The 25,043-nt window shown below is 40.5% G+C and overlaps 1 protein-coding gene across 1 annotated transcript; it reads left to right on the top strand.

Moving 5' to 3' along the window:
- Nucleotides 1-694: 694 nt before the first annotated feature.
- On the top strand, nt 695-24,494 carry chrna6 (cholinergic receptor, nicotinic, alpha 6). Its single transcript, XM_035146886.2, has 8 exons — nt 695-1,118; nt 11,403-11,542; nt 12,535-12,579; nt 15,021-15,130; nt 16,555-16,762; nt 17,824-18,426; nt 19,939-20,205; nt 22,188-24,494. The coding sequence occupies exons 1-8, from the start codon at nt 1,061-1,063 to the stop codon at nt 22,311-22,313; spliced, it is 1,557 nt and encodes a 518-aa protein (XP_035002777.1). The 5' UTR covers nt 695-1,060; the 3' UTR covers nt 22,314-24,494.
- The last annotated feature ends 549 nt before the right edge of the window (nt 24,495-25,043 follow it).

Genomic DNA, 25,043 nt, shown 5'->3' with positions numbered 1-25,043 from the left:
ATTCTCTCTTGTCTCGGTTCAGCTCAGCTCGGCACAGCTCTGCCATCCTAATTGCTTCGCTTGATGACGTCTAACCAAGCGTGGAAAATGACGGGCTAAAATTAAACTTAATCAGTGCGATCCGGAGGCTGGTAAACAGGCACCCAGGGAGCTCATCACACGAGCAGCGCGTTTCAATGAGGCAGAAACGGACAAACTTTCCTCCTCAGCGCAGGAGCAGCCACAGCGCAGTGCTGCAGTTTAGTGGCTGGGACACGACACAACACGCCGCTCTACACGGTCTAAGCACCAGGATACGATAACATGTGGCACAGAAGGATGCACTTAACTTTCCAGCGCAATAAAAACCTAGTATAAAGTTCTGATAATGTGCGAAATGTCCCTTTATTTGAAGGAGTATTCAGATCGCTCCAGCTCCATGGACAGCGCTCATTGGAACTCATCGGTGCTGTCCGTGGTGCTGAAATCCTCTGCGCCAACTCGGGCAGCACAATGTTCACCACAGCGCAAACATTAGTGAATAGATGAACTGATTAAACGGGCTGAGAAGCAACTACCGATTACCGATGTGATATAATACAGTCAGAGGTGTTTATAATTACAAACACACACACACACACACACACACACACACACACACACACACACACTACACCACACTGAGTGCAACACTTGCAGACGTCAGTGTCAAACGATTCTCCTGATTTTAGACTCATATTCTTATTAAAGCATACACTTTCTGTTCCTGCCACTGATTCGCATTATTGTCCTCCAGAGCCCAGTGTGAGCCGGCAGGTTTTTTTCTTCCCTCCCAGTGTGTGAAGTCCGTGTGGATGCGCCGGAGAGGAGCTCTGCGTTCTTAGGGGAGGAGACGAGCCAAGGCAAGTTCGGATCAGATCAAGAAGGAGCTCACCGGTAGAGCGAGACAGACGGCGCCAGGGGAGAGACGCGTGTTTGTTTGTGGCGATTGACATTATTTTTGTTATCGATTAACGAGACAGCGTTTCTCCAGAAAGAGAAAACAAAAGTGCAGGGGATCCCCAAACGACACGGGGGAGACATGCAGCCGGCGGCCAGACGGACTTTGCTGCTTCTTCTAGTGGTTTTGTTAACGCAAGGTAAGGAGGATTTATCCAGAAAGAGTTATTTATCCTTTTTTTCTGATGCTTCTGGAGAAATGTGATATGTATTTTAATCCCTCGGTTCCGGAGGTGTGAGATCTGCGCGTCAGTGTCAGCACAGGCGACATCGACATTGTGTGATGGTTCAGTATAAGATGTTTTACTCGTAAGTTTGTCTGATTCGTTTAGCTGTGAGAAGTCGGCGTAGGAGTTTCTGTCCCGTGCGTAAAAGCCAAAGAAGCGCTTTATCGTCAATAGTCATATACGTCTCTTAACTTTTTTCAGGTTCGTTATTCTGGAAAAGACAAAACCGAAACAAAGTCAAAAGGATTTGACGCCCAACTGTGAATTCCAGCCTCATGATTTCACTGCTAAAACGTTGTTCACCACGCAAAGAAAATGTAAATTAAAAATAATCCGGGACAAAGTCAATGAATTTTGATGAATGCAAATTTTGTTTTGAGGCGAGGAAACCAAAACAGATAATAATTTGTTTCCAGGATGCGTTTCCCTGCTCGGTGGCGGAGTTACGCGGGGCCTGTGCTTCACTCAGGCAGAAGGCAGATAGGAGGTTTTCAGTCAGGGGGGATTGGCCGCCTGGAGGCAAATGATAAAAAACCCTTTTCCGGAAATGTGCGTCCTTGGATAAGTCTGATAACCTAATTTCGTTCTACCCTAATTATTGCATTAATAAAAAGTTGTGTTGGCTTTTCTTTGATGTGTTTATTCTTGCATTTAAATGGGGGGTGTTTTAAGGTTACAAGCTGTGTTCGGAGTGGATCTGAATCAACATTAATAATGTAACATAGGTGAAAAGCAGGAAAGAAAGAGAGCAGGTTAGTCTGTAAACAATTTAAAATAAAATGACCCTGATTGGATGAGGGAGAAAGAGGAGGAGGGAGGAAGGAAGAAAAGAAGGACAGAAGAGAAGGAAGGAAGGAAGAAAACGAGAGAGGGAGGAAAGATGGTAGGACGGAAGGAAGGAATGAAGGAAGGATGAGAATGAGAGAGGGATGAAAGAATGTAGGAAGGAAGGAAGAAAGGATTTATTATTATTGAAATGCACCCAGTGACTTAATCACTGACCGCAGCAGAGACAGGAGCCTAGATGTGACCTGCAGCAACAGTGTGGAGGAGATGCAGGGTAATTACGCTTCGGCATTTCAAAGCATTAACTTAAACATTTGCTCCAAGGGTACAAATAGCAGCTATCTGATTTATGCAAGGTTGCAGATAGGCTCTTTTATGTCTTATCAGACTCCACACACATCCTCATTCCATGCATGACTCTCTCGGCTGGGAGGTGTCTGTTTGTGTGTTTGTGTTTTCTCTCTCTCTCTTTGTCTCTTTCCATTTTCAGAGACGTATATGAAACCAAGTTTGTACCTCAACCATTTTTAAATTGTTAGTGAGTTGTGGACCTATTTTTGAGTCATGTTAAATCGGAGCTGTACTTGAGAACACATTTCAAAATTGAAAGAGATTCACACAATCATATAATAATCATATGTACAAACCATAGGGAAATTTACAAACATCTCCGAGCACATTCAGACAATTGATTGTTTTACATGTATCACATCAAAGTACACCTTAAGATTTGAGTGGGCTTACACACACACACACACACACACACACACACACACACACACACACACACACACACACACACACACACACACACACACACACACATTCATTTTACAAATTCATATCAAGAAAACATGAATAATGATTGTAATGTTCATCCTGGTTATCTTAACCTCATTAACACTTTACATTTATCCAAACACAAATATTAAACAACACTTAAGCTTACAGCACAATGCATGCAAGACGTCAAATTCAAGTAAAAGTGTTAGAGCCCTGCTTTGTTCACCTGGACCCCCCTGATCTCTGTGCAGAGTAAATGTATCACACCAGCTGAATTTGAGAAGACATTAGGTGATATGACTGCGGTAGCAATCACTTATCCTCCAAAGCAGATTAGAAATATAAAAACAAGCTTAAAAACAATTTTTCGGGGAGTCAACGTTGCATTAACTAATGTGAGCACAGGCTAACACTCACTGGTCAATAATTCGAGGTAGGGTACCATTACACAGCAGACAAATTCAAGTATGCATTTCCCGTTCCGGTGCCATCTCCAGCCCACACAGGTCATAATCCACATAAAAATACATGAACATACAAACTTATGTAGTGTAAACATATTTTGCTACTAGGCCATTTTTAATGTGCTACTACTAATGTGCTATTTTAGCCTGTAGGTATTTCACAATGTTGTCCCTTGTGTTCAGATACAGGCTGCTCTCTTAATTTTAATGCATGACTGATGATCCAGTCAGTGAGCTGTGTTGATGAGGTGTGTGTGTGTGTGTTTGTGTGCTTGTAGCTGTGAGGTAACCTCGGCTTATATCACAGTAACATTTATAGAGCAGAACACAGAGCCGAGGGGGCGTGGCGAAACATGAACTGAGTCACAGATAAATAAGTCGAGAAGAACCTCGCACTGTGGCATTCGCCTCACAACACTGTCATCATCCACCTGTTTTCCTCAAGACAAAACCTGCTCACCAGATTTCACAGCCTTCACCAGAATTCCTCTACTGTGGGAGCATTTTCTTAATTTCCATGAAAAACTCATTAGTCACTCATCATTGGAGTAATATTTTGGATTTCCATCACAGGATGACTTTTTAATGCTTTTCCTGAAATTTACTTCAACACAACACACAAACTGTCCAAAAAAGACACATCAATGAAGCTTAAATTTCTCTCTCTGGATGGTGCAAGGTGACATTTTACCGAAACCCTGAGAAAAGTATCCAACCATTTCAGGCTTTTATTTATACCCAATCATTACAAAATGTTAATTTCTACACGAGGAAACCATTGAGATATTGGACTATAAAGGCTCAAAGATTCTCTCACATGAATCATATTCAAATTCATGTAACCCACTTTTTAGGGAGAGCGCCTCAAGGGAATAATGTGGAATTTCTATTTGATCTGTTCTTCTTGAAGGTGAAAAAAGTTCATTTACTGTGTGCGTGAAAATGTGTGGGCACACAGATATGGGTGCAGTGTTGTGTGAATGTCACATGGCTTTTAATAGAGTTATATTGGCCCTGTTTTAGAGGATATGTCGGCTGAAAGAAAGAAAAAATAAGACCAATGGCAAATAAAAGAAAAGAATAAAGAACAGAAGTTGTTACAAGGTTTTGATGGAATTTCGTTGTGGTGAGAAAACAAGCATGAAACATGTCTCTCACCTATTCCATTTGCTGGACACACACACACACACACACACACACACACACACACACACACACACACACACACACACACACACACACACACACACACACAGTACCCTATCGTCTCTGGCTCTTTGCACCTGCCTCTCATTTTCTCAGTCACCAGTCTCTCAGATTCTGTTGCCGTCATCATCTTTCTACCTCAATTGACTGCGATTAATCTCCGTCCTTTCTGCTCACTCTCTCTCTCTCTCTCTGTCTCTTTCCTTCCCCTCTCATGTTTAATCTCCATCATATGCATTCCACTCATTCCAGCTACTGTTAGAAAAGCAGAAGTACCAGCCGAGCGGCTCACAGCAAAGCAATTACTCCTTTATACAGTGTTTACCATGTGAGCATTATACATAAAGATTTAAAAGTGAAGACGCACTTTTTCTTGCACTCGCTCTTTCTTCATCTTCCTCTCTATCTCTCTCAAACACTCCTTTAAAAGCATTTGCATTCTCCAGGGGGAATGAGGGCTAAATGGCTTTTACAGTATCCTCTCAAACAGCCCCATGAAATGGTCTCCTCTTCTCAATCACTCATTATCTGTCCTTCACTCCTCCCCTGCTTCCTCCCCACACTCACTCTCAATCATCTCCCTCAATGACAGTCATCTCCTGAATATTTTTTAACAGGATACAAGATGACCTCCAAGCCTCATATCTGGGTGCATTAAGTATCTCACGGGATCTGCTGCATGTTTGCAGTAACTTGCTTTCTAAGTGAGTTTTGACTGATTCTGCACTTGTACTTGAATAATTGATACTGTGCTTGTGAGTGCATTAAGCGTACATGCTGCTGATGTTACTGTAATCAGGAATCCTCGTCTTTCCTCTAACATTAACTTTAGCTGGCTAAATTCTTTTTTCAGAAAGTTCTATCAGAGAGGTTATCTCAACCAATAATAAACAATACCTACAGTCTGCAGCCATGCAAGTGCCATTGGCTCAGAGGAGCTAATAGCATCAAGCTAATGTCATCCTGGAAACAGGGTCATTTTTGTACATGAACTGCAAAATATGTCCGCACAATTGGGCCTGGACTTTCACATATGAAGGACGCAGCAGGAGATTCTCCGCTCAGGCATGTTTACAACAACACAGTGTACACAACATCTGCATTAAGGTGATGGGTGGCTCAGCATGCAGGAGGCAGGAAGTAACGTAGAAATGTATCTGCGTAGATCACGTGTTTTGTTTACAGCGCATTGACACAACCGTTTTCCCTTATCACCAAAAGCTCTCTTGACATCTTCGTCTGTGTATGGCACCACTTTTCATCCTTAAAAACGTCATAAACACACCCACTTGCTCGCGGTGAATCCTCCGTAGGATCTCCCTCTGTGTTCTCACATGAGCTTATTCGGACATTATCCAGAGTTTTTACTAGGAGGCTGGCAGGAGAAAGATTGTCCGAGGGCTGTCACTCGGACATTTGCATTCTCACACACAGCCGAGTTCAGTGCATGTCTGAAAGCAGATTATGACAGTGCTAAAATTATGATGTTAACCATCTTTAGAGTGTTTGCATGCTAAGCCTAAGTTCAACTAAGGCTGATGGAAATATCATTAGTTTTGCAGGTACTATTGGGAAGAAAAAAAAGATAAAAACCTAGAACCGATGATGGCACTTTAAATAATGTCAAAGGATCATCAAACTTGTTAAGTTCATAAGTTTGTTTACTAAATTTGCCTCCAATAGATGTTCATTTAAAGCCGCAAATGTCAACCTCATAGTGGCACGAGAGAAAAAGTCAATGGATCACCAAAGTCCTCTGGGTATCATCAGTATCTCTACCATTTTCATGTAGACCAAAGTGGTGGACTGACATAAATGATAAAGTCACAATCCCTAGATCTATGCCCTAGTATGATCAAAAACTATGTACACAGCTACACAGACACACATGATTACCTGTCAAGTTGTACTATTATGTTGTAAATGTTGTAGTGGCCAGAAGAAAGGCGAAATGTGAAGGAACTTTTTGACCATCCTCCCAAATTACATCTGTACACCACTATGAGAATAGAGCCTGTCTCATTTCACACATACTCCCTTTTCTCTCTAAGCAGAACCCAAGGTCAGGTTATAGATAAAGGGCCAACCAACAGTACATTGTAGTGTCTACATTGAGGGAATTTCATATCTAACTCAGATGCTCCAGACAGAGAGGCACCATCTTTAACTCTTTTGCGTATTTCACCAGTGGCAAGACGTGAGGACGCAACGTGATTTAGGAATGCATACTTTGACTTAACTATCCAATAGGATGCAAACACCTACAGGTAACATAGAGAGTGACAGCAATTCTAGCATTTCATGGATGTGCTGTTGGAATGGGTGAAGCAAGTAGAGGAAGATATACTGGGATGCTGTGGGAGACATCTTCAGACTTGGGGGGGTGACAATTGCTCATGTTACTGTTAGCGTTTGTATATTGTTCCACCTTCTGGTCTCCTTGATGCATCAAGTCTACATTAAAACCTTTTGCATAAGACATCAGCTGCTGCCTGAGTTCTCCTTTCACCAGCTTCCAGAAGACCTCCATCACACAATTTATAAATATATCAGTTGGGATGTGTGCATTACAAAATTAAAACAGGCTGCAACACACAAACTGGTTAGTACATAGGCATTAGTAAATATTTACAGCCAGTAACTGTGAGGTGTAACTGTTGCGTAGTTTACTGAACCAACTACGAAGTTCAAAACTGGAAGATTTAAATTCCATTCACAATAAAAACACAATATACAAAGATAGAAAACTTTTTCACAGAAACCATTACATCACAGTAGGAAAAGCCCTGTTGTAAATAACACAAGTAACTGATTAGGGTCCTGGTTCATGCTGACTCGCACCAACCACCATGACACTTATATATACCAGAGCTAGTGTTGCTGTTGCTTTTATGACCAGTCAACAAATCTGCTGTGTATATGGTCTCTTATCTGGCTGCTTGTTTTTCTTGCTCCAACTTCTTTTAAGCGACGTTGACATGATTTCAGGAAGTAGTGTGGTGAAATGAAAACTGCATCGGTCTCATGTTCTACTTTTGCTAGGAAGCTTTTTAATTAATGTTATCTTTGTGAGTTGATTGAAAACTTCATTCTACCAACTTCCAAGACACATTTCAACACAACTAATCATAAACTGGACTTTAAAACTGGTATATCCACAGGTTAATACAACTAAATGATCTTTGGCTTCAGAAGTAGTGGCAGATTTTTTCTCTCTGCAGTAACCTAGTTACCCGGACATACTAACGTTTGAAGCTTTAATCCGTTCCTCACACTTTTGCACCGTTCCTCACACTTTTGCTGCTCCTATAACAGCAACATGTGCATCCCTTCAACATGCATTTGTTGTTCGGAATAAAAGTGGGTGGAACCTGTGGCTCATTCACCATCATAAGTGGTACCATGTCAAATGGATGTATTCTCACATGCAAGTGTGTGTGTGTGTGTGTGTGTGTGTGTGTGTGTGTGTGTGTGTGTGTGTGTGTGTGTGTGTGTGTGTGTGTGTGTGTGTGTGTGTGTGTGTGTGTGTGTGTGCGTGCGTGCATGTGTTTCATTAAAGGCCTGGTTTAAGAGCACACCAGCTCTGCCTTTGTAATTACACTAACAAGTAGATGAAGCACCATGTCTGTTCATTTCAGTCCATCCAATTTCTCCACCTTTTCATCTTTTTATAAAAATTACCTTGTTTTCGCTCTTTTTTTCTATTCCATTTTATTTCTCCTGCGTTTAAAAAAATACTGCCGGCAACATTGTGTATTGAAACGGATCAGATGCATAGTGTTTGGTACCACGTTTCATTTAAACTCTATTTAGCATAGCATTAGCACATGCTAGGCAGCTACCAGACAGAGGGCTGTGAAGTCTGGATTCACATAATCTTCTGAGTGACATCTTAAGAAGGCTTTGCTTTCAATCTGTCTCTGCTTCTTCTCCTCTCCTCTCTTCTCCTGTCTTTGTTTTGGTGTGTGTGTGTTTCTTCACGTCGTTTTCCTCCAGAGGCCTGTCACCAGGAGTTCAGCACCATCTGGGTTTCTGGTGTCACTGTTGTCTGCATGAAGAGGGTTATCTCCTACCTTTGAGGGAGGGATCTTGATGTAATAGGGTCAGCAATGTTTCATCCTCCTTCTCCAAAGAAGTCCATATTAATTAAGGGATTTTTCGCTCATCTGTCCCAAGCTTAATTTGACTGGTTTTAGTCAAATGAGGATAGAATACAAAAATTAAAAGTCTCAGGTGGCATTTGTTCTTCAAAGTTCTTTTGAATGGTAGACATCTTTGTCTCACTGCTTCATTTCATTCTTATCCTTATTTTTCTGTTGCTTTAGTTGTTTCATGCTTTGTCCGTTTTTGTATGGCCTCTCCTTCCCTCCATCCCTCCTACACCCTCTTCTCCATCAAACAACTTGAGACCTGCCCAGCAGAGAAGGACGTGGTGTAGATATGTATAGAAGGTGATAGGGAACAAGCATGGTTTCTGTGTGACATCCCTTAAGCCGTTTTCAGACATGAACTCTGGAAAATGTCCGGACCCACCATTGAGTGTTTTTTTCACATATGAAGAACACATCAGGAGATAGTCCAGGTCAGATACATCCACATCAAAAGGTAAATGTCCAGAAGGTTCAGGTGAGGCTTGGCCCCTGAGTAGAGCATTCAGGAGGCATGACGTGATGTGTAGATTCCACTCTGGAGTTGAATAGTTAGAACATTTGTGTGATTGACCCCACTTGGCTGTCATTGCTGTCACTTTCTGCATTACCCACATTCAGCAAGCGATGATATGTAATTCGGCAGCAGTTATCATTCGCCTGCATTCATGTTAGTGTGACCATGCCCTTAAGGTGAAAATACTCCTCATGGCGCTGACCCGGCATTTAGTTCAAAATATGTATTTTAACATATACGAGGCACAAGGGGGAACAGGGACTAATGGCTCATGGCATAACAGAAGTGCGACTTTTAATTAAGCTTGAGTGTAATGTGTTTTGTCCTTTTCTCTATTTGTGTTTTTGTGAACTGGTGTTTGTGTTTGTTACTTGCACTGTCTTGCATTTTTTTTTGTTACCTGCCTTAAGACGACAGATGTAAATTAGCATTCTTGCTACCTCTGCGTATTTACATTTAGTATTTTTTATATTTATGTTCATGTATGAGCATTGTCCCTATCAAATTAACAAATAAATAAAATGAAAAATATTTGCATTATGACATTAACATTTATTATCATTTAATAACTTAGAAGACCTCCGTGTTTTTAAATAACATTGAGAATGTGCTACAAAAATAACTTTCAGCGCATCTCCTCCCGTCCTCAGGCTGCAGTCTGCGACTCCTCTGCAGTGGGTTAAAATAGCTTGTCATACATTGTTCAGGCAGACATGCTCGATTCGTGCCTCAGGCCTTCTCCTTTCCTTCCTGGATAATTAGTAAATAAGGCCCTTAATATCGTGGCTATGTTTATAACACTTAAGCTGCAGTCTAGCCAAGCACGTACCTATATTTAGGTAAATTAATATAAATCATGTTCACATACAGGGTGAATCCCTGCAACTGCCAACTCCTACCTATCTGCATTTACCAGTAGTCAGGAGAAGAGAAGAGGACATGCTTGTCACAGTGATTCATCTCCATTTAGACCTTGCATTTGATTTGAACTCAAATGAGATTCTATTCTATTCTGGATTGTCTTGGATATGGTAATATACCACCTGCCCATAATGTTACCTTAACAAGCAGACAGTACAGCCTTTTAATGTGATACTCCAACCAATTAATGCAGGCATTCAGGTCAGATACAATGGTTTCTCATTATGACGATCTCTTCTCAAAGCTCAGTCTCCATCAAAGATTTAATCATGGCCTTGAGGCATAATCGACCATGATTATTTGTGAGCTGATAGCCTGAAGCAAACAGCTTCAGGCTATCAGCTCACAAATAAAGGACCGTCTTGGGTTTAAAAGTGATCACAAACACTTGGTGATTATGTTGAATAGCTTCAAAAATACATTGAACAATCCTGAGGAAAAAAATGGGACATTATTATGTCCCCTCTCCCCCTAACCCTTCTCAAAGGGGAGGAGCATCACTCGCTGTGGATGAAATTTGGGCACACTGATAAAAACAAACGGCTCTCAAGTATGACTCGGTTCCCTTGGTTCCTACCAGAGAGCCGTTGAAAAGGGTCGTTCATGAATGTCGCAACATTAGTTAAACATATGTAATTATGAAATTTTACATTGGTGGTGAATGGTGAATAACTGGGAGATCTCAAGAGCAGGAGAAGGTCAATAGAGCCATCAGTCAGTTTGACCCTAGAAGGCAGGTCAGGAAACAGGACTTCATGACTGAGGTCTCATGGGTAACTGAACTGAAATTAAAATCAAATGAAGTGGTGAGACTGAAAGACATCATGCCACTCAGCTCAGGGTGAAAGGACAGTGTGAGGCATCAGTGTCTCAGATGGAGTGATGAGCTTTTTTCTTTCCTTTTTCTCATATCCCCTGTGAGAGCTGTAATAAGGAAACACATACTTATGATACAGACATATCATTTCAGAACCGACATGGCTACTGTGGCCTTCTGTAAGAAAACATTCTTCAATTCTCTTACTCTAATTAAACCAGAGAAAACACAGAGAAAAACCCTGAAAGTTATCTCATGCCACAGACTTGTTCAAAGTCGACTCTGATGAACTAAGCAAAGAAGCTCTGATCTAAAGAGACCTCTTTATAGTTGGTTTTATCAGAAATCATAAAACATTTACTCCACACACTCAAAGGACTTATTGAAGTGACGCTGCGTCAAAACCAGACGAGGATGGTCTATTTTTCTCCCAGTTTCTCATGTATGTTCTTTGTAGCGTGACTTGAGTTGATTAGAACTGACTTGGACGATGTGGATGACTTGGACAGTTAAACTTCTACTGAATTTCGTTGATTTTTCCTCTGCCCCCTTCAGACTGCTTCTCATCCAAGGCAGAGGACCGGCTGTTCAAGAAACTGTTCAGAAGATACAACCAGTTCATCAGACCAGTGGAGAACGTCTCCGACCCCGTCACTGTGGAGTTTGAGGTTTCCATCTCGCAGCTGGTCAAAGTTGTAAGCTCACACACACACACACACACACACACACACACACACACACACACACACACACACACACACACACACACAAACACATCAACTGAAGACAACATTTTCCCACCATGTTTTGACGTAATTTTTCTCATTCTTTTCATTCAGATCTTTACGCCATGTTATAAAATGATCATTGTGTCTCAACAGTATTTGAGATCCTGTGCCGACAGTGAGACGCATTCCCATGAGCGTCTTTATCACATTTCCTACCTTTGAAAACCGAGAAGCTAAAAGATAAGCCGCGGAACGAGGCGAGTGAAAGCGGGAAGTGAATGCAGTCTTTATTTAGTCTGCTCTGATTCCTCGATTCTGAAAACGGTGTTATAAGCTGCTGTTTTGCTTTGGCAGTATGAAGTTTAACAGGGCTGGGGGACGGGGTGGGGTAATGTGTGTATGTGTGTGTGGGTTGTGGGTTGTTGCTGCGTATCACCCGGTGAGAAGAGGTTTTCAGCTCCGAATGGAAATCCTCAGATTAAGAGAAAATTGCCTGCAGGAGCCCTTTTCAGACTGGACTGATATGTTGCTCTATCTGCCTGCTCGGCAAGGTGAGATTAATGTAAAGGTGAGTGTGTGCACGTGCTCGTGTGGGTGTGTTCAATGAATGTGTCGCCATGTGTGTGTCTGCGCACACGTTTTCGGCTTGGGCATAGTCTACGTGGACGATGTGCGTCATGTGGAAGCCTGAAAATATCACAGCCCTGCAAATCAAAACTGAATAAGGGTCATGGGGGAAAGGTGGAGAGGGAGGGACATCTGCAACCTCTCCATCTATTATTAACCTGCTCACGGTCGACCTTTTCAGTTAGTTGGCTCCAGCTGTAGAGGTCAAAGATTAGAGGAGGAATTCCATTTCTTTAATTTTTATTCCTGTATTTTCTTTCAACGCTCTGCTTTTTAACACAGAATTCTGCAGGCTAACAGGCAAACGCCCTTTCCTCCATGTGTCTCTGCAGGATGAGGTGAATCAGATCATGGAAACAAACTTATGGCTCAGACACGTAAGTAAACACACACCCACTACTTCAGTGACCTGACCTCTTCTTCAGGTCTGCAGAGACAGTGGTAGCCTGAGGGCAGGTCATGTGGGTTAACACATATCTATACATACTAAGCAGACATCAATATGGGATGCCACTCTCTCTCTCTCTCTCTCTCTCTCTCCCTGTGAATGTTAGTGCCTGTGTGTGATGTTTGCATTGGTGGGCATGTGCCTTCCTGTGTTTGTGTGTGAATGGCGTCAGTGAAATGTTAAACACAGTAAGAATAAAGGAGAAAGGACAAGTAAACAAGAACACAAGCCCATCTCACAGACACTTGAATACAATCAGCTGCTGATCAATGTTAGCATTATGGTTGGTCACGCTCCGCCTCTCCTCAGACCGATAGCGATGACCTGTAGCCATAACCTCTCCACAGTCTTCCAAACTGTCACCTCTCTGATACCTTATGCTCCCCCCCCCCCTTCCTTTTCTCCCATTCTCTCTCTCTATTTGTCCTACTACAAACGTTATAGACACTGCCAGGGTTTAAATCACTGAGTAACTGCACTACATGGAAAGACCTCAGTTGGATACTGATGCGATTCGGCGTTGGAAAAGATCATTCTGTGATCTCTGAGCTTCCCAATTAAAATTCATTGAAAGGCCTGTATAGGCTGATCTCATGTGCTGTTTGTAATGGCTTTGCTGTTTATTTATAACAAGGCATCACTAATGAGAAGCTGTGTCAACACCATGGTCGCTCATCAAGACTTTGAATCGCAGCCAGTGGGTTTTCAATGGAGGATGTTTCAGAGAGCCCCCCCCCCCCCTCGATGACTATAATGCATCTGTTCTGCAGTTACACTGCAGGGGATTTCATCTCTAACACTTTCTAAATGTCTTCACTCTATACTCTTTAAAACCAAGCTCCACTGCTGACTTTTATGTGAGCGTTAAGAGCACTTAATTTTAACTGGTATTAATGTAGAACGACTTCTTCTTTGTAGTTTTTTTCTTCTCTTTCTTCTCCATTTTATTGGTCAGCATGAGGGCAGAACTATGTTTAATGGTTTACCAGTTTCTGTTAAACACTAAATGGGTCACAATTATATTGATATACAATTAAATGTATTTATAGTTTGATTTAATTAATACAAAAATAAGTAAATTGAAATTTATATCTAATAAGCTACATTCGGTTATAAAATATAAATCAAATAAGAAAATTGCAATTAAATCAATAGGCAATGAAATGATGAAATGAGCAATTCAATATACATATATACATTTAAGTAATTTATTTAGGTTATTTTGCATGTCATATGTGTAATGGGACAATACTATTGAAATAACACATTTACTGACAAAGGGAAATTAACTAAATTTATGGTAAATACGACAAAATATGCATTCTTGTTATCTCAGCCAGTCCTTCGCTAAAAACAGAAATGAATTAATTCACTGTACTAGCTTATTATAATTGGTGAAAAATAAATGTTATTGTCGGAGTTCCCAAAGACAGACCATCCCTTACATCAAATAAATAAGAATAAATTACATATATATTCAAACTTCTTTTTTTTCTAATCTCCCTATGACATTTATATATTCTGTCACTGACTGTGTGAAAGGAGTGTTAAAATTGTTCATCCATTTGTGAGAATAGTTGATTTGTTGATTATTGTTTGTTTATTATGCTGCATTAAAAAGTAAAGTTCAGATCAAGTACATCATCAGGTTTTTAGTGCCTGTTTGCTTCTCTCATTGCTTGAATGTCATGTCACCTAGAGTACATGTATAATTATTTATATTATATATAAAAATAAGCCGCACTCTTTGACCTATCAGGGATTACATCTCCAGCCAATCATGATATAAACTGCCGGGACAGATAAATGGAAAAGCCAGTGTAGCATGAAGTGGTTAATTTAACAGCTCCCCAGTCGTAACAGGATATTAATCAGCCTTGCTAATGAATGAATTCATCTTGAATGACATGCAAATAACCAAGACTAATGGATCTACGGCTCATGAAATGTTACCCGCAGGTATTTTGACAGAACAGCAAGTGAACGCGTTCATCCTTCATCTCTTTCAATGAGCTATTTACTCACATTCTCCTCTAAGATGCTCCTCATGCATAAGTGACAATAGTGAATGTGTTTTTATTTACTGCTACAGCTGGATTGAGTCTATTCCCAGAAGGAACTGCTTTAAAAATACCATTTTGCACATTTGTTTGTGCAAAAGCAATAAAGAAGCTCAGTGAAACTGAAATCCTTATTTGGCTTTACTGTGTTACAGAGGTTCTGCCTGCAGTATAAACACGTATTTGAAAATGCTCTCAAGAGGGAGTGTGTCTCCAGTGGCTGATACTGTGTGCAGTGTGCAATGCCAACACTAAACAGATGGTTGACTCCACGGTACGTTCAAAATACCTTTCTCTTCCTCTCCCTCAGATATGGAATGACTACAAGCTGCGATGGATGCCGGTTGAGTTTGACGGGATTGAGTTCATTAGAGTTCCATCAAACAAGATCTGGAGACCTGATATTGTGCTCTACAACAAGTGAGCATGTCAACATCATCACAGTTATCTTTTTCATTAGCTTCAAACACCATTATTGGAAGTTGAGGCCATGCAAAACATGAATAATGACTGTCAGGAAGAAAGGCCAGAATGAAATAATGGTGCTATCGGGCCTCAAACCCACTTAAAAAGATGTCAGGTTGGTCGATTGGGTAAATGTTGTAATTTGTATCCTTCTCACTGTCAACATTGTTTAACCCCAAGACTTTGCTCTGATCTGAGAGCTGCACCAGTGAATTTTTTTATAGTAACAATAGGTCTGATGTCTACATCTAATGTGGAAGGCATCAGTCGTGGTGATAAAACCAGAGAGAAATGGAAGTGAGCTTATATTTTAATTTATCAGTTTCATAACTAATGGAAAACAATTTTTACACTTCATAATAACATAAGATGTCTTTAACTTGGTGTTTCGCTCTGTTGCTGCATTGTATAGCTGTGTGCAGCACTATTTGCAGCGTGCTCTCTCTCGTGCTTTACCATCCACGCAGACAGCCAGACCTCATAGTTTAAGCTGCAGTTGTGCATACTAGAATGTGTACCTGCCACCCGGAATCTGTTTAGCATAAGAGCAGCATTTGTGACAACCAGCAAAGTTGCAAAGTTAGCGCAAAGCTGTTTCCTCAGACGTTGATTATGACCAAACTCATCTAGAACAGGAGTGAATATTGGATCACATTCATCAATTCACCTAAAACAACCCTCATACTGAGTGTTAATGTTGCTCCCTGTCTGCATGTCTCATGGGTAAAAGAGCACATTTCAGTGTAGTATTTCAGGATCAGGTTTATTTTGCTCCTCTGCCTGGAAATTCATTGTTAACCATTTAGTTTCAAATGACCATGGTCAGAAATTCTCATGTGAGTGAATTTGGAAAACAATGACAAACTATTTTTTGTTCTCATATAAGAATCATCAAAATATGACATTAATGTCCAAATGTTTTCAGCACATTTGTACTTTATACCACCGGTTTCAACTCTGCAACAGATTATATTGTAATCACATTTAGATATGATTGTTTTCCAGGTTCAATTTCCACTGTGACTGCTCCACTTGTTTTATTCTCTTAATCTCAATTCACTTAATTGTGGATTCATGTCTCATTTTTCTTACAATACCAATTCATGATGTTAATCAGAGCAGTTTTGCATTTGACAATAGCCTAATTCTCTCTTTCCTACCTCTGTAACCTCACCTTTTTATCTCCTCCCCTCTCTTTTGTTCCTCGCTTCCATTTTCTCCCCATATCTCCTCTCATTGTTTAATGTCTCTGCCTTCCTCTAACCTTTGTGTCCTATTCCACACCCGCGTATGCTTCTATCATATCGCCTCATACTTTTAATGGCATGGAAACACTTTACTCACACACTCACACACACTCACACACACGTCATATACAGCGCTGTAGGTGATTTCCTTGTGGCTGATAAGACCAAGGCTCTGTTGAAGTTTGATGGCACCATCACCTGGGTTCCTCCGGCCATTTTCAAATCCTCCTGCCCCATGGACATCACCTATTTTCCCTTTGACTATCAAAACTGCTCCATGAAGTTTGGCTCCTGGACGTATGACAAAGCGAAGATTGACCTGGTACTTATTGGATCCAAGGTCAGTGTCAGCGTGCATGTGTCCATGTGAAATGTATGGCCAATATCATTAAATTATCTATGTGCTTCAGCTTTTCTTTCTTTCCTCCCCTGTATGTATTCATCGTTAATTATTTCAGGTTTTGGTAAATGTGAACTCCACTTATTTTATGCACAGGTTATCTAATAATGGAGCGCTCTACTCAGTCTGTGAACACAGTTGTACATTGTCTCCTGTAGCTCTGGAGGAAGCCTGAGAAAATAACCTGATGATGAAATGGAAATGTCGTTAGTGTCAAATATTGGCCAAAATACAAGAAAATGTGCTACAAACTGGGAGCACGGAGTTAAAAGGAAGTGAGGCAGAGTGAGTTTAATGAAATATGTTAATGAGTTGCATTGTGGGAGGTGTAGGATCCAGCATTTTGTTTGACTCATACAATGAGTCAAACTAAATCTCAGCATCTCTGGTGACCTGTCCATTCAGAGTGTACTCTTACATCATAAATGTACAGAAAATGGATGAGTGGAAGGAAGGATATCTCACAGCCTCTGCTGATTTGATTTGAATTGTTTAAAAAAAAAAGTCTATCTCTGGTGAGTGGTTCATTTTTATGAAAATGTCATGCTAAGTCCTGAAAGTGTCCCTTAACCGTGTTCCCTTTTTAAATGCAGCAAAAGAAGACAAAAGAACAATCCAGATAACTGAAATTTGAAAGTAAAATGTAAAACACAACATTCTGTAGTTTAAACATTTTCTTTTTGCAATTACTTAGAGTGGCTCATCAATGATAATCATTTACATTTTTCTTTTCACTTCCTCTGAGATTTTTCTCAGCTGGTAAGAGCTGTAACATGAATTCCTCATTTACTGTAAACCACAGTGATCAGCGCACGCAGCAACAGGTTTTGGATGCATGAGGACATACAATCCAGGTGAAAATTGGTTTTAAATTGATTTGCACCCTCGTATACAGCCAAAGTACCAAAACAAAAAAAACAACAACACATTGACATGGTCTTTTTAAGAAGTGATACATTGACCCTGGTCCCGTGTTCACATGATCTTTATCCATCCCCTAGGTGAACCTGAAAGACTTCTGGGAGAGCGGCGAGTGGGAAATCATCGATGCTCCGGGCTACAAGCATGATATCAAGTACAACTGCTGCGAGGAGATCTACCCAGACATCACCTACTCCTTTTACATCCGGCGCCTGCCACTCTTCTACACCATCAACCTCATCATCCCCTGCCTCCTCATCTCTTTCCTCACAGTGCTGGTTTTCTATCTCCCGTCCGACTGTGGAGAGAAGGTCACGCTCTGTATCTCCGTCCTGCTCTCCCTCACTGTGTTCCTGCTCGTTATCACCGAGACCATCCCCTCCACGTCGCTGGTCATCCCGCTCATTGGAGAGTACCTGCTCTTCACAATGATCTTCGTCACCCTCAGCATCGTCATCACCGTGTTCGTGTTGAACGTACACTATCGCACACCGATGACCCACACCATGCCGGGTTGGGTGCGCTCGGTGTTTCTCAAAGTGCTGCCGAGGATTATGCTGATGCGGAGACCGATTGATGAAGCCAGCAAGGCTGGGGGGTTGGACAGCAGTGGGGAGGTAGGAGGAGCTGGAGGGGGAGGAGGAGGCGGAGGAGGGAAGAAGAAGAAGAAGAATTTAATGCAGGTAAGTGGTCCCTAGATGCTGATTAACCTTCATACTTGTTGTCCACTTGATCATAGCTCTGACCTAAGACCTACATTTATAGGACTTGTTTAATAAACCATAGAATTCACCTTGAAGTGGTGATAGTAGGCTTTTATCACCTGAAGGTCAACTAATAATACGGAGTAGTGAAAAAGCTCCCACCCCTACGGTGTACGACAACCTTTTCTTTATGCAAGTGAATATTCTCAGACAAAGTCAGTGAGAGGATAGAACCCTCAGAATCCCACAGGATCAAGAGGTTCTCTGCACACGTTAGTGTACGTCTGTCTGTGGCAAAGAGCACAATGCAAAGGCTAAGTGTTGAGTAGATTTATTAATCGATAATATTTAATGAAAAACTGTGAATCAAGGAAATTGCATTTATATTAGCTAAAGACAAAAACAACCCAGTAGTTGAGCGAAAGACCAGTTTGGATACATTAAACAATTTCCATCCTTTTCATTACAGGTTGTTTTTAGGTTAAGTTGTGAACAGTTGTTGAGCTTTGAGCACAGTGGTGGAGTGATATCAGAACGCTGCACAACACCCAAACTACAACAAATACGTTAGAGATTCCTGAACTTAATGAGGTTTTAATGGGCTTTTGAATAGATGCTTGGTTTAAGATCCATGGTTATGACTAGCTCAAGACATTTTCACATCATATTTTATGAAATAGAAAACATCACTTAATACCTCCACTGTTATTTTTTCAAGCTCTTATAAGTGATAAAAACAGATGTTGTTAATAAATGAGACTGCTGAGGTTGACTTTACACATCATCACACGTCATAAACATGAAAACTAATCCTCTGACTTGTCCGCCTTTACAACCTTGTCTTTATTCTTGTTCTCTTAGAATATATTACCACATTTCTAAGGGGTAAGCAGTAGCATGATTTGTGGTGATGACATTAGAAACCAAGTGTTTGTGACCATTTGATAGCTTGTTTGTTAAATCATAAGAAGTCTTCCCTCTCTGTCTATTATTGGGATACATTTTTAGGATGCGCCCTTTAAATTGAGCCATCTCATTTGCAAGGGGTTCTTACACACAAATATACAGAAAACCCCAAACCATATATAAAACACATCTGCAAAAATACACTCACACACAGACAGAATCTCTACCAGGCCTTACCACTCCCACACCCTCTGGTGGAATACTGAAAAGCCTTGGGATTAAGTTACTTGCTTCCTGAAAGTACAGAGCTAGCTGATGCAATACACGTTTTTTCTCTACTAGTAAAATGTATTTATTCAGCTCCACCACACATACAGATGTATTCAACAAGTTCGTCATGGTGAGCTCTGAGGAGAAAGATAAAGTTTTCCCTTGTAGAAGTTGTACTGCCATGATCCCACAGGTGTCTCTCAGAGATCCCACACCTCCAACTCCACTGGAAGTGCGAAACTCTTGCCAGTCAGTGTCTACTTTGAGAGGAAGTAGGATGTGAAGCATGATCTGAACTCTGGCTGTGATCTTCAGCAGGTCGGAGGAGGCTCCCTCAACTGTCTGGAGTTTGGGGACAGTAAGCTGTCCTCCGTGGAGGGCTGCACTGGGAAGAAATGCCCTTGCCCGTGCAAGCATGGAAACGAGAGCGCAGAGACTCCAGACAAGATGCCGCGTCAGCTGAGTCCGCAGAGCATCAACACGGTGGTGGCCTTTTCTGTGGTTTCACCTGAGATTAAACAGGCCATAGAGAGCGTCAAGTACATCGCTGAGAACATGAGGAGCCGCAACAAGGCCAAAGAGGTGAGTCCTTCCTTTTTTTAACTGATCACTGAATATCAGTGGATAATATGAAAAAAAGATTTTCTATGTAATTTAAGGTTTTTCATTCGGAGCTGCTGTTGTATTGTAAATGTCCTCAAAAATGCACAGACCACAGATTGTATATAAAGATGGACGACATGAAAGCTCCCTAAAAGTGAAGCCAAAGTGTCTCAAATGCCCCCTGGTGGCTGCCTGCATTATAGATCATAAACCCTGTCCTCTACATGTTAGCAGAGGGACATGGGCTAAACTAAAAAGTCAAAATACATCTCAAATACATTTTTCTCAAAGATGTTTTTCATCATTTCAAGTATTTCTTATCACACTGATGTATGTTCAAGTGTTCCTTTCTCCGGTAAGTTTGGTTTTAATTAGTTATGGGTGAAATTTCATGACTGACAGCTGACACTGGCTTGTGATTGGTTGTGAAATGGTGGACCTCGATACCACAGCTCCACACCAGTTGGCAGCGTTCGTATTCAGAATATCTTGGTTTAATTTCTGGATAGTGGGAGGAAGTGGATACATGTTGTCCATCTCTATATACGATCTATAGCGAAGACAAACCCTCAAAGTTTATAACCAAACCTTTACCAGAGCATTATAACAGTATACTGGTGTCTATTAGTATAGTAGTTTTTTTCTGGTAAAGGCACAAATTCAAGTCATTAAAAGACACTCCTACTTCTGTGTTGATTTTAACTTTAGTTTAACTTGATGACCAAATATTATAAACCTCCAAGGTAGACTTAGCACCACCACAAGAGGTGTTATAGCGACTGCTGTGATTGGTGGAGCTCGCTGTTTGTTTACTGCCACAACCGCAAAAATCATGTTGTCTACGATCGGATGGTTTAGTGTTCTGTTATATGTTTACCACAGAGCAGCAATGATTTCACTTTCTGACATGCTGTGTTTTTTTAGAGATGAATAACAGTCACTACAACAATGGATCATTCACAATGGTTTATGGGATGCGTAGTTCCTTCACTCTTAAAATAATTATGTACTTTGCCTTTTTTTCGTTTTTCCATCATTTTTTGCTCCAAATCAAAACATTTTTAATGGTCACTATTCATCTCGTAGCTGGTCGGCCTGGTTCCAGACATAAAACCTTTTTATGTCTGGAACCAGACATAAAAGGTTAGTAACCTTAACAGATTTTCTAAAACGTCAATGGAGAAAAGGAAATTGGAAATTTACTTCTGGAACCAGAGTCGTTCTAAAAGTCGGCGGTACACATTGTTCAGACTGTTAATCTGTAAGTGTAATTTGACTATTTTGAGCTTTACCATTTTAATAAATACAGCTGACGAAACTTCAGAGCTAAGCCTCATGGGAGATATGATATTCTTGTTTTTTTTAAATTTGCATAAATCTACAATCGCTCATAGAAAGCAAACAGAAACGTGTATTCATGCAAAAACCCTGAGCAGCAGTGGCCTGGGAGAGCTGTGCTGTGATTCGGAGAAGCCCTGCAGCAGATGCTCACCTGCTCCATAAATTAACAATAGTGTAAGTTAGAGGCAAAATAATTTAAGATTTGAGTGGAGAGCTCACCCTCCTCTCTCTGTCAGTTATAAATACTGTGGGTGAAATCTCCCAACGGGGAACAGCAGCCTTTGATATGCAAAACTCGCGCCTCAATCAGACTTTGTCTAAACGCCTGTCACTTCTTTTGACGCTGTGGTTTGAATGTGATTATCATAGTAATTTCCTCATGTGTAAATTATGTATTAATTTTCTGCTGGTTAACAAGAAATATTCAACTCTTTCCTCTCCTCTCGTCCTCTTTTTTTTGGTCTTTCCATCCCACGTGTGTAATCCTCCCGTCACCCCATTGGCCCCCACAACCTCCCACCTCTTGAGATTCTGAGTCACCTTCCTTCACCTTCTAATAAAGAAATATCCACTGACACTTTCCTCTGTCTTCTCACACTTCCCCCTTTCCTTGCTCACAGGTGGAGGATGACTGGAAGTACGTTGCCATGGTGATTGATAGAATCTTCCTTTGGGTGTTTGTGACCGTCTGCATCTTGGGAACCACAGGCCTCTTCATCCAGCCGCTTTTTGGCTTCTTCTCATAACCGCTGGCCGATCAGGGTCTGCTGCGACCCTGTGTCGACCAATCCTGAACAAGTGACTAACTCTCAGTTCTCAGTTGATGAATCAGAAAACAGAGTTTTCAGTCCCAAAGCATTATTTGATGTGCTGGTTTTGCTTCTTGCCTTTCGCAGAGAGCAGTGACTACAGGAGCAGGGAAGTTGAGGGGCTATGGTTCTTTTTAGGTTTGCAGGCTGGTCAGTAACGGACACAAAGGTTTTTTCAAGCCTTAATTTTAATCTTTTTAGCTGCTCATTTTATGAAAATAAAATTGCCACAGAAAAAACACAGATTTCTGCTTCTGGATGACCTCCTTAGAAATCAAGGGGATAATATAATTTCTTCCAATAATAAACAAGTTCTTTCATCTTACTTGTCAATTGAAATTAGTTCAAGGAAATATTCTTTATTATAATTAATAATACAATAAATGTTTGATTTGAATGTGGCTTAACTACACCACATTCCATAGAGTAAATTTCATGCGAGCTGGTGGTCACACTCTTTCTGCTAGTTTCATTACTGTTAGAATTTAGGCTGTTTTGCTCCATCCTGACTGAAAGGATCTCCTGCCTCATGATGTTATGTGGAATGAATCACTAGACAAAAAAGTGTTCACAAAAAAAGTGTAACAACATTGTACAATCCAGACATGACCAACATCAATAACTGCACCCTGAGCAATAAAAGGGAGCCAAAGCCACGACCTCACATCCAGTCTATAGCCTCTGTTCCAGTAGCTTCAGTAGATCAGTTCGTCATTCAGCATTTATTTCATTGGTGTCTGAAAAAAAATGAAGCATGTTCAATGAGCTTTCTTGCATTTTGTTAGATAATCATCAACCAGTACAATACTCACTTTAACACCAAGTTAAATGATAGTTAGTTTGTATAAAAAAACTACATCTCCATTAAAAGGAGCCAAACTTGCTCATCATGGCTTCATCTCTTCTGTCAAGCCATAACATTGAGCCTGCAAACTATTGGCTTATGGGAGATGGTGTTCATTGAAGGCTGCTGAAAAGACTAAATACACAATATTAGATTGTTTCAAAGCGTAGTCGTAGTAACATCCATTTCTATTATGTTCTAATGCTGTATTTGTACTTAATAACAGTAAGTGGAATTTTGAATGAGCTTTTATTACTTAAGACACAGAAACCCGTAGTTCCACGTTGGTTCTCTATACACAGCAGTTAACTGTGTTCAGATTAAGCTCCATTTTGTAGCTATACTGCAAATTTTATATGCTATCTCTACAGAAATGATTTCTATGACAGTCATTTTTTTTAAAAACTTTATATGATAAAAAAGATGTCAAACAGACACATTCAGGTCTTATGTTTATTTTGAGTAAGTATTGCTTTTCAGGCCTTGCAGGCAGAGATGGATCGACCGAGGTACGTATGTTAGGCTAGGATCAGAACTGGGCACATCCATTAGTCCTTCAGATGTTAGTGAACTCACAACTTTCCACCTCCAGTTGACATGAGACAAACAGTTTTCCCACATTGAACTCAAACCTCCAGCAGCTAGTTTGCTCTGCCCCCTCCATCGAGCTGACGGATGACTGTCGTACCCGCTCCCCGCTCTGATTCATCAAGCCGCTCGCTGTCAGAGCCGATCCCGCTCTCTGCTTCTACGTGTCATTTCCAATTAGTGTTCCGATTTCTGGCACATTTGTTAACGCTTTTAACAAACAAGGGCAAGCTGTTCTTCTTTTTGTAATTAGAAACCATGTGTTTATAAATGTTCTGATTAATGTTCCACAAGGTAATTGGTTGGCCTGGTAAACATTGGATTAACTTGTCCTTGATTAGTTGCTCCTGAAATAGCAGCACATTTATTAATTCGCGAGAGGATTCTATCATCCAATTCCATGGCTAATGTATTCTTATTTTTTCTTGTCACTTTTGATTAAGTTTACCATTAAGAGCAAAAATGCAGTGCAGGAAAAATGCATGACGTACATTTTGATTGCTTTGACCACAAAAACATTATTCTCAGATTACAGCACAACAAAGAAACATGTTTGGTTTCATTTATCCCATTTTCGGTTTTATCTGTTATGTCCGGATGCATCTGAAAAAAATCTGCTGATAGGAGCAAACATGTTTGTACAAATGATCTTTGTGGAACTGAAAAATAAATGCAATATTTCTTCACTTTGTCTCCCTGGTAGAGGTTTTAAAATGGTCCTGTTGCCATTACTCTGAAAAACAGCCACCAGAGGTATAATTAAATCTCCAGCTGCAACATCAAATTAAAAACCGGACATTTTAGTGCTATTCAGACATAATTTATAGTGTTAAGATAAAATGCACCATTATCCATGACACTGCCGGATAACCACATTCATCTATCAGAGGGCCAGTCACTCAGCTATAGTCTACATATGGAAAGTTAAGTTGCGTTGGTAGAGACGGTTGCTGCAGGTTACTGTTGGGAACTGTTGGGTTTTCGTTACAAACTTAAAGTCTCGACCTTATTATGTTATGCTTTGGCTCTTAAATTGGACTGAACACAACATCTTTTATTACAATCGATTCTTCATTTTTTCCATGGACTTTTGTGTGAAGCACTACGTAACCTTGTTTAGATGTGAAGTGCTATACAAATAAAGTTATTATTATTGTTTAAATGAATCAGTAATTCTCATATATACATATTTTATAACTGATGATTAAATTTACTATTACACTAATGTCTTTTGT

Source organism: Hippoglossus stenolepis, chromosome 2 (genome assembly GCF_022539355.2).
Source record: "Hippoglossus stenolepis isolate QCI-W04-F060 chromosome 2, HSTE1.2, whole genome shotgun sequence".
Classification (NCBI taxonomy): domain Eukaryota; kingdom Metazoa; phylum Chordata; class Actinopteri; order Pleuronectiformes; family Pleuronectidae; genus Hippoglossus; species Hippoglossus stenolepis.
Note: the sequence above shows the minus strand (reverse complement) of the source record. Positions and strands in the feature narration are given on the sequence as shown.